A 10734-nucleotide genomic window follows, 5' to 3' on the forward strand; every position below is an offset into this window, starting at 1 on the left:
TTTTCTCTAGGCAATCTCTCGCTATCTTTCGCACTTTAACCGCAGAGAGAGTAGAAGCGAGGGCGAGACGCCATAAAGAATAAGTGCGTATTCCGTATGTGTTCGTCCTCATGCCTGGGATGTACCCCTGTGAACGTACACTTGCTGCCAAGCAACAATTGAGAAAATCATGAATGATGGTGCAGGCACATATCAGTTACCATATCAGCTAGTAAAATAAGAAAAAAATTGGTGCGCTGGCTAGGTTATCACGAGCACCACATTTCACTCAATTTTTCATTACCTATTTCCTAGTGTAAAGGATGCAGAAAACGGCGGCTGACTCCGTTGTCTATACAAATAGTTTGCTTTAGATCCTTTCTAACCTTGAGGATTGAGATTGCATCAATAAGAACCAATTTAGGAGGAACACACTCACGTAGCACCTGTCAAGTAGAGGACGAACAGAGAATGCTGCCATTGCAACGAGAGCCCACCATGCAAGACAGGCACATGCCGGCGCGTATCCCATTTCTTGAGCTAGCATACCCAGTGTGATTGTTACGCACACCATGCCCATAAAGGCGCCTGCTAGGTAGGTCGTAGACATGGATATAATCCAGGCATCAGCCGCCAGAAGTGAGCAGACGTTGCCACAAGGGTAATCAGCAATCGCCGCTGCAGATAGGCAGGTCACCTGTACAAAAAAGACATGAATCCCTCCAATACATGTTGCTCTTGCTCATAAATACTCCTTTATGAATTCATGTCAATTTACTTAGTTTGCTTATAATTAAAATATTTTCTTATTTCTGCACATCAATGCAATGATAAATTTCGACGCTCCTCCACATTTGCTTAATGACAGAGGGCGGCCCTTTCTATGCAGAGTTGTCGACGACATTCGACGGTCATGTTCTACTAAAATTACGTCCGCCTTCCACACGCACTTTATACGACAGTGTTCACCAAGTCTGCGCTTTAGCAATTCCAATGGGAATACTTTCTGATTTGGGCACAACAATGCATTGATGTGTTACCTCTCACGTAAATCGCGAAATCACTAGCATAATACTGCCTCACTCAGGCACATTAAATGGAGACATGTAAGTTAGGTGATGGGTATTTGCTTATCGATAAAGAAATGCCGCTGTCAGCTTCGGGGAAGCGGTCAAAGTCGCTTTTCAGAAATAACTCTTTTTGCTCATGCATTTGCAATAGCAGGAACGATAGCATGTAAACTGAAGAAAGCATCAGGGGAAAAAATCCATAATTGCTCATAATGCGACTCGGTGACGCGATAGCTGGCTCAATATTATACGGAGTATGTCTTGCACTGCTTCCTCTGGTATCAGTTCGAGTGGACATTCAAACTTCAAAGACGTGTTGGCCAAACTCCTGTCGTGAGAAAAAATATTCAATGTCAAGTCTATTCCCCGTAGTTTTCCGTAGTTTTCTATTGAGTAGGGTGGCATCCATGGTTTCTACCAAGTTTAGAGGCACGACTTCATCTTTCTCTTTCTAGCTGTTGCCTCTTGCTTTTTACGATTGCCTTCATTTAGGTTTTTTCAACTGTGACCTAGATTAATGATCAACTGCAGATAATTGGACAGATGGACCATGATGCATCACGTGCATTATTCTTTTCTGATGTAGCATCGACAGAAGCGCAATAGCATTTCAGCAAGTCTTGGAGAGTTTTTTGTGGAATTGTTGGTCGGAGAAAAATTTCACTGATTTGTGTGAAGTAATTATTCATCGGAATGATGAAGTAAACTAGATTTGTTTTAAAGGTAACGTTTCCACTGCTTCTTTTTTCTCCTGTTCCGTATCCTGCTTTGCGAATTTTGCCGTTAAATTCGTTAAAATTTTTCGCAATCGTGCTAATTTATACGCATGCTGCACAGTGTGACGTCAATGGCTTGCTCGCGCTCTCCAGGTGCAAAAGTATTATTTCCCGTATTAAAATAGAAGAGGCTCCGCAGAAAAAACACTTACTGCTACTCTTCATGACCAGAATTCCGATTCGCTCGGAATACCGAGCAACTGTAATTTCATTTATTTGCAAAATTTCAAATCACTTTGATATACTTTCTTCATACGCGGTGAACGTACCAACGTACATCAGGACTAGTGAAAACAGCGCATAGCAGCTGTCATTGTAGATATGTAGCATATTGCTATGCGCAAACTTACGTGCGTTAGTTTTGTTCAAACTGTGGTATCTGCGTCCACTTGTAGAGGAAAAACTGGTTCCCTGTTTCAACGGGTTTAAGACGTCATCATCATCATCATCATCCTATATTTATGTTCACTGCAAGACTGAAGCCTCTGCCTGCGATCTCCAATTACCCATGTCTTGCGCTAGCTGATTGAAACTTGCGCCCGCAAATTTCATAACTTCATCACCCCGCATAGCTTTCTGCCGTCCTCGACTGCGCTTCCCTTCTCTCGGTACCCATTCGGTAACTCTAATGGTCCACCGGTTATCCATCCTTCTTCTTCTTCTTCTTCTTTCTGGGGCTTTACGTGCCAACACCAGTTCTGATTATGAGGCACGCCGTAATGCAGGTATCCGGAATAATTTTGACCACCTGGGGTTCTTTAACGTGCGCTACAACGCAAGCACACGGGCGTTTTTGCATTTCTCCTCTTTGAAATGCAGCCGCCGGGGCCGGGATTCGATCCCGCTACCTCGTGCTCAGCAACGCAACGCCTTAGCTGACTGAGCCAACGCGACGGGTCCGGTTATCCATCCTACGCATTACATGGGCTACCTAGCTCCATTTCTTTCTCTTCTTGTTAATTAAAATATCGGTTTAGGATCTATAGTATACGTAAACATTGACGCAAATCCAGCTTGTGAGACACAGTGAAAAATTTTTCTGCTCTTAATAGTCATGAGATGGATAATGTTGAATTCGTGCAAAATCATGCTTTCTTATAATTTCACAGCCGAATGCGAAATCAAGCTCGAAGCCTCGCAAACACCAATAAAATAAATACTCGCAAATTTGCGTAGGAGCATGCATATAAACTTACGGCTCTGAAGCGGGTCCTGTATTTCTACAACACAAAAATCAACTTTATTGCATCATTTGCAATGGTGCAAAAAGTTGCATTTTTGCTCTACTTTTCTAGTTCACGTCATGGTATTAACTAGCGCCATTAAAGTAACATCTGAAAAAATGTAATTGTTTCTTACGTTGTCGAAAAGCACCCTTAAATGTACGCAACTGCCACAAAAAATAATAATAACCTACACCTGTTTTGGTCACCTTCTCATCACGGGCGAAGAAAAAAGAATGCTTGATAAACTGACTGCGCTATAAAAGATATGAATGGGTCCCATAAAACATACTACAAAATACAATATTCATTGTTGGGATATGTGTAATATACCGTTGGAGAGATCAGTAAGTGAATTGCGAGCCTCGTAATGTTCTCCCATCCAGTCATACAACGGCCAAAATCGTGTCAATGCCAGACCAGTGTAGCCGATTAGGCAGGGCGCTTCACAAACAAAATTGGATCATTGTCACATTTACTCATTGTAATCGAATCATTTTCCAAACTCCATATTTACCTAAGAAATGCCCAGAATTGTTCTTCGCTTCTCATTTCAGATTAGTTTGGTTCCGACATTAAATGCAGGGCTGTAATTCTCCAACAGTGCATTGCATTGCTCGAGAAAAAAGATAGGTGCATTGTAATATTACCTTCCAATGAGGACAAAATGGTTAGAACAGGTCACGTTTAGGATATAAAAGCAATATAATATTTATGTGATTGCAATTAAGCCGGAAAAGATTTTTAAAATGAGCTGATGTGCTACGCCATAAAACAAAGTGTGCAAAACGAATTAGCCAACTGCAAGGCATCTGAGATCTACGACACGGCGATGTAGGTGGCCTACATTTTGACCTCCGACCTTCTGCATACCTGAAACGTACGCACACTGTATACATACGTTCCACTCGAAGTCCTCGTTGAGAAATCCCAGGCCGTCATTAAATTGCCTGATCGGTGAGCTGTACATCTTAGGACGAGTTGTTCTTGACTCATTCATCTGACCTACAAGGGGTCTACCGGGTCCACCATGTCTCTGATGGTCCGAACTGTCACTCAGTACAGATTTTCCCGCTCGTAGGGGAGTAAAATGTCAACACTTGCAGCACGCGGTCACGTTCATGTGAACAATATTCTTAATGCATTGCTTATGTAAAAAATTCGCCTACGATAACGATACTAGCGAAACACGTATAGAGCGCAGCTCTATACGTGTTTTCATTTCGCCATATATTGGCTGGCGCGGACAATTTGTCTCGCGCATCGCGTTGCAAACGGAGCAAGGTGTGACGCGACTGACTCGCTAATCTGGAGATTGCGAGATCCAGCGCGTGGGTGACACGTGGGCGTCATTCACGGAAGCCGCCACCGACAGACCCAGAAGACGCGCGCAACCCTGGCGCCATCTCGTAGCCATCGTCGCCGCCCTACGCTTTACTTTTCACCCTTTCGCCATACCGTCCTCCTACGCTTTCCGCTTCATGGTTCCGCTGCAACCACCTCGCGTCTTTCATCCTCCGCTGTGCTCGGTCGCTATGTTTACGCCGATGCTCGCCGCAACAAGGGGAACCTAAAATTGATTCCAATCGATGACTAGGGTTGCTACGACATGGAAAAGGAGTACATTGCAGTTCTAGTGCTCTTATGAAAACAAAGCCGTTGTCGCCTCTTGGGGTGCGCGTTTGTTGCGTTTTTACTTCTAGAAGCTAAACATCGGGCGATGCTGCTCAAGTAACCGCCTTTGAGGGTTTTCAGGCCAATTTGCCTAAGCCATGAAATACCATTTCGATACTAACGCTCACGTTACGGTTCATTTAGAACTTAGTTCCTATGAAGAGCAATATGTCCCGCGAAGAGCTAGAGGAAGAATATTATGAGCAGCAATTTGTTTTCCAGGAGTAATTAAAGGAAACGTGTGATAGAAATAAGCCCGTTAATGTGCAAGGAACTCCTCATTTCATGCATTCAAAGCATTGAGCATCAACACGTACGTGTCACATTTGTTAGAAAGTTATTGACATCATATTTATCATTACGTTCCAGGCAACAAAACTTCACAAGTTGCAATACCAGAATTCACGTTGGTAACTGCTGTTGCGCTGCCTATTTCATATGAATCAAGTAGCGAAAGGAACTTTTAAAATATACATCCACGAATTATACGCCTATACGCTGAGTGTCCCTCGCCTATTTTACATGACATTTTACATAACGCTTTTTTAGTCCGCGACAAAATTCAAAAATAGCCTGATATTCGCCGAAAAATAGCTACCAATATTAGTAAGTGTACATTGGATGAAACGCCCACGTTATTTCTACCGTGGCGTCAGTTCAGATATTTGTCAAGGTTCTTTACGCTTTGGCATTCATAATTGTCCACTAGACAGTACCTAGAGGGTGACTACGGCACTCTACCAATATATTATCACGGGCGTTTATGTTCATTTCCTGCCGACATTAAGACTATTGCCACATGTACCATATTTTGCTGGCTTTTGCCTACCTTGCAATATGACTTGCTTAACCACCCATTTCAGCTCACTCTGACGTTGGAACCAGCCAACAATGTCAGTACATAGCCCGTAAATAGGAATTTTATAAAGCCACATACAAGTTAACCGGCACTTCCCTAAAGCCAGAACTACTCTTTGTGATGTATTTGATTCATTTACAAAACAGGGAAGCATAGGTTACATTTACACAAGCGTGGGTAATTTCCTAATCATAATGGAAACCGCTGGCATCATCATTTTATCAGAACGCCGCTTTATTTATACAAGGTATCGCAGAGGGAGGAGCAGTATTTGAATGCTGGCATGATGATCGGCATCGTAGTTAGCTGCCGAAGAAGACGACGAACGCGCGAGCAGCGGCACAAGTGCGTTCACGCGGTTATGCCGAGGGAGGGCGATGCTCAACCCAAAAACGTGCGCCTAATAGCTGCGCTCCAAAACGACTACTCAATTTTTGCGATCATTTCTTGTGTGATTCCTGCTCTGTGTTTTCTGAAAACTTCCACTTTAAATGCAAGTGGCCATAAAAACAGACCTGAGAAAGACATTTCTAAACGTGCTGCTGCTCGAAAGCTGATGACATTCTGCTGATATGGTTCTCCTCAAATTTGTTTAAGAACATTTGGTCCCCCTGTATGAATTGTATAACAATTCACAAATAAATTTCGTTATTTCATAGCCAAACTTACAATAGTGAAGTGTTGGAAATATCAATGCTAAGTTTGATAACAAAATATTTCTTACCTTTTTGAACACTGCTGTTTGAAGTAAGAGTTGCGCCTTCACCTGGGTTCTAATCAAAAAGTAAGATTGCATGCTACAGATGAGACACTCGGAAATACAAGATGCAGACAGGAGCAGCAAGGCCTGGTTGAAAGAGCACGTACTGTGCCCACCCATCAGGCCCCTGTGTGAAAAAAAGGCACCAAGCGGCATGAGAAGCAAAGTGTTCAGTATTCATTTGTGCAAGGGATGGTAACACGACCAAGTACATTTCACCAATAGTGCTTGCACAGATTGCATACACACTCACGTTGCTGAAGGCAAGCAAGAACACACCTGAACGTTTGCTGAAACAAATCAAGCATGCTAAATGAATATAGGTGCCCTGCTGGGTAGACTTATGTTAGTGTATTTGCAACCTATGGCTTCATATGGAGTAATTCTTACGAATTAAAGCTCGACCTACTTCCAAGGGGTTGCATTTATGAGCGCTTTTTGTCTGTTAAGTGTCTCATGAAGCCCGCGCCAGGCAGTTGCGCCTCTTTGCGCCTAATATGCCATCTGCGTGCTTTCGCCATCTGTGTGAATGTTCCATCTCAGACCGCCTCTCTGTATGAGCAGGCAGATTATAGCTATAACCTGCTCTGCTACTTTTGTATAGTGCTTTAGTCTTCTCCTCTATGAAAACAGAAAAGTATAGAATTCTGGCTATCTTATTGCAAAAAGCACCAGTACCATTATATTGTTCATTACATGATACAGTTCATGAACAGCAATAAATGATCATAGAAAGACAATCGTGATGAAGCAAGCGGCTCTCTCGTTATGTTGTTTAGCGATTGTATTAATAATATAAGCGACACATTCAGCATTTCTCAAGACTTCTCGCGAAGTAGGCGGTTAAATTTGCCGCACTGGTATATTCAAAGTGAAACAAACGTGGAGCACCAAATGAACTTACCCAAACAGAGGGATTCGGATCATCAATGTTGAATAGTAGAAGAGTGTCGCCGCACATGACCAGAATTGTTCCCACCAACAGTATCGTAAAACGGCTATGTAAAATCTGACTGCGCTCCGCATGTGTTGCCTACAAATAAAAAACAAATCTTCGTGCGTTATTTGACGCAGATAAATCACTGCATTTCATGCCCACCTTTCACTTGCTTTGGTATAATTTGTTCCTCCTGATAACCACAATAACTGATCAACACAATATTGTATAAACTTTGGAGTGCACATTATATAGATAATTACAAGCAGTTCAAAAAGACAGCGCAGAATCTCTTCCAAAGAGTTTAGAGTGAAACCACAACACGTCGTTTCTATGAATGTATTCCAGGTGCGGTACCAATGTGAAGCTATACATTCAGTGTGACAACTATGATTCCCTATAAAAACTGTGCATTCGCTGCTTGTATCAGGCCCGCTGAGTAGTAAGGCAATTTTTAGGCAACATTTAAAACAGTCAACACACGCACGCAGTTGCTAGTGGCGGGAAAATACTTACATCGTTTCGATGAACTTCGCGGAATCGTTCTGGCTTTCAGGGCAACACACGAGCTTACTAGTAAGTCGTGGGATGTCATCTAGTAAAACTTTTGATTTACGAATTACATTCACGAGGTGCCTGCAAAAAAAACATAGACATGTGCTAGATAACATTCAACCACTCAAGAATTAAAAACACAGCATGTGAAGGGACAGCTTTATGATATATAACTGGTGCTCACGTCCCACTCTTAGCAGCGATGACGGAGGGCATTACCACGTCTTTAACATTCTTTCATTACAATTATTGAACAATTAGATTATAACATTATATGAAGCATAGAGTTTCTCACTATAACACCTAGAGGGTAATCTGGCGCCACCGTCTATGCGAGTTTCTTAAAGGGGCCCTCATGGGAATGACGGGATATGTGTCTGCGAGGCTTATGTTGGCTGGTGTTGAACGAAGCTTCGTCTAAAACGTGGATATGGCTACACAAATAATGCGTTCTTAAACTAAAATCTACATAAAAGGCTTTCATTCACTTATATTACATCTCTCAATAAAGTTTACTCACCCACTATGCAGAATCAAGCGAAAAAAAGCAAGAACAGACGACAAGTTGTTCCAAAGCGAGCGATAATTTTGTCGTCTGCCCTCCAACTTTAGCGGCCAGCTGATACTTTTTACGTTTCATATATTGGCCTTTTGCTTGGTGCCTCTAGCGCACTAACTTTTTGACATAGACGGCGTCACTGCGGCGTGAAGTAGTGCTTCTGGTAGCGTGAAGTAGTGGGGGACGGGGGTTACATATATATATATATATATATATATATATATATATATATATATATATATATATATATAATTCGACAGTTAGGGCCAGTATCCGGTCCACTCGTCAGAAGAAAACAGTCTCGCACATTCTCCTGTTTCTTTAGTATGGGTTTTTTTTAATCAACTGGAATGTCTAGCGAAACATTTCCTAATTTTATAGAAGCGTTCTCAGCTTGGCTTTACAGCAAACTTGAGAGTGCATCGTTGGCGTATCTCAGAGACGTGCTTGTTAGGTGACAGGAATTAACGTAGTTTATGCAGCCACCATTGCTCGTCAAGGGTTACAAGAGTGGAGCGTAAGCAACGCTCTGTTAAAATTGCCTAATGAGAATTGGGTTTGTCATCAGCACACCTGATTATCAATCACGTATGCTGAACTATTACAAAAAGTGGTGCCAAAATTTTTAAGCCTGTCGCTAAGGTGACATATTGATTCATGGTGATATTGATATTGATTCATGGCAGCTTTAAGCACGGTGCCATCAATGCGATTAGTATTCTTTGCGCGCTGCAGTGTGTAGCGCCTATCTATCTATTTATCTATCTACCTGCCTGTCTGTCTGTCCATCTATCTATCTGTCTAATATATATATATATTCACAGATAGATAGATGGACAGATAGACAGGCAGGTGCACGGGCTCGGGCTTACACGAAAGCCCGGGCTCGGGTATTCTGGTAAGCCCGAGCCCGTGCAGTTCTCCAATACGTCCATGCCTGTCGTGAACTTGTTTTTCTTTATCATACTTTTGGCTCAAGCCCCTGGCTATGGCGTCATCGACAGCTTCGAACAAGATCACTGAACTCCGTAAAAACCTCTGCAATCTCTTTGACATAATTGTCATTGTCGTGTTTCTTAAGGGACAGATGCCCAGTTCTTTAGCAATACCATCCCAGTAAGCAGCTCCAACCATGGCTGTCTCGCCAACATTGCACTTCGTCACATGTTCACCACCAGCACAGCTAACCGCGCCCTACTGTGTACTGCTGGTATATCATCAGCAATTAGTGATTCTGCCAAACGCGATGTACAGTCCTGTAGCTGTTTTAGAAACGCTAGCGGTAACAAGTGGGGTCATGAACCACAGGAGTAGTATTTTCTATAACATGTATCCCAGAAGCGGTTCCCGCTTGCTTGTTGACATCGGCGCAGACGGTAGCGCACTGCTGTCTTATCTTCAGTTCAAGTACCACTAATGAGTCATAAATTATGCCAATTCTTATTAATTTCGCATTTATCCCTCCAACCATTGTTGATTCCTTGGTGTCGAGCTTGAATCGCGCTTAAAATATAACTTACACATCCAGGAACTACAAAGAAAAACTACATACGGTATTAGGATTGTACACAAAGCTAGAGGTTATTTGATTACATACTCTGGGTACTCTATACTACGCATTCATTCACAGCCCTCTAAACTATTGCATAACTTTCTGGGATCAAACCCATCACTCCCAACTTTCTTCCTTACAACATGTACAAAATCAAGCAATCCGAATTATTACTCACAGCAATCACCGATCACATGTTACTGAACTCTTCCGCGATGTTAACATATTCTCCATTACTAATGTTGTGGAATATGTTTACATATTTACATATCGAGCAATTAAAGACCATCACCTTCTAAAATTTGTTTAAATGCAAGGACTTACCAATACAAATAAGAGACGTTTTTCCCAAAGCATTAATTTTCTGCTTCCAAAAGTTCGTACTAACTATGGTACTCATAGAGTTGGTTTTGTTTTAATTAAAATGTGAAATTATTTGCCTTGTAATATTAAAACGGCCGTTTCAGTATCGTCACTTCAACGTTTGCTTGTTGATTTCATTTGTAACCAATAACAGAATTCAACTAGTGAAAAAAGAGACCTTAAGCGTTATATGCTGAATAATGACTATTACTTTATTGACTAGAATTTGTTTATTCACTGAATTGATTGTACTTGTTTATTCATTGATTATTAGTTGGGTTACTGTTCGTATTTTATTGTAACAGTTTTTGTTATTACTCCTTTTGTTGTTTAGTAGTTTTACATTTAATGTGACATATTATAGGAGGTACCCCTACAGAGTTTTCACTACGGGACGCCCTTCTGCGCGATATTATACCCATTTCTT

The 10734-nt window shown here is 41.8% G+C and overlaps 1 protein-coding gene across 1 annotated transcript in view; it reads right to left on the minus strand.

Moving 5' to 3' along the window:
- LOC119462306 (ATP-binding cassette sub-family C member 2-like) overlaps positions 1 to 7866 on the minus strand; it is a 246582-nt gene extending 238716 nt beyond the window's left edge. Inside the window, exons 1-4 of the mRNA XM_049673266.1 lie at positions 7795 to 7866; positions 7246 to 7374; positions 6306 to 6468; positions 419 to 676 (exon numbers count right to left, since the gene is read on the minus strand). Coding sequence (XP_049529223.1) covers positions 419 to 676; positions 6306 to 6468; positions 7246 to 7374; positions 7795 to 7796 — 552 coding nt within the window. The 5' untranslated portion in view covers positions 7797 to 7866. The remainder of the gene's footprint in view (positions 1 to 418; positions 677 to 6305; positions 6469 to 7245; positions 7375 to 7794) is intronic.
- Positions 7867 to 10734: the final 2868 nt, after the last annotated feature.

The sequence above is a fragment of the Dermacentor silvarum genome, chromosome 8 (genome assembly GCF_013339745.2).
Source record: "Dermacentor silvarum isolate Dsil-2018 chromosome 8, BIME_Dsil_1.4, whole genome shotgun sequence".
NCBI classification, from domain to species: Eukaryota; Metazoa; Arthropoda; class Arachnida; order Ixodida; family Ixodidae; genus Dermacentor; species Dermacentor silvarum.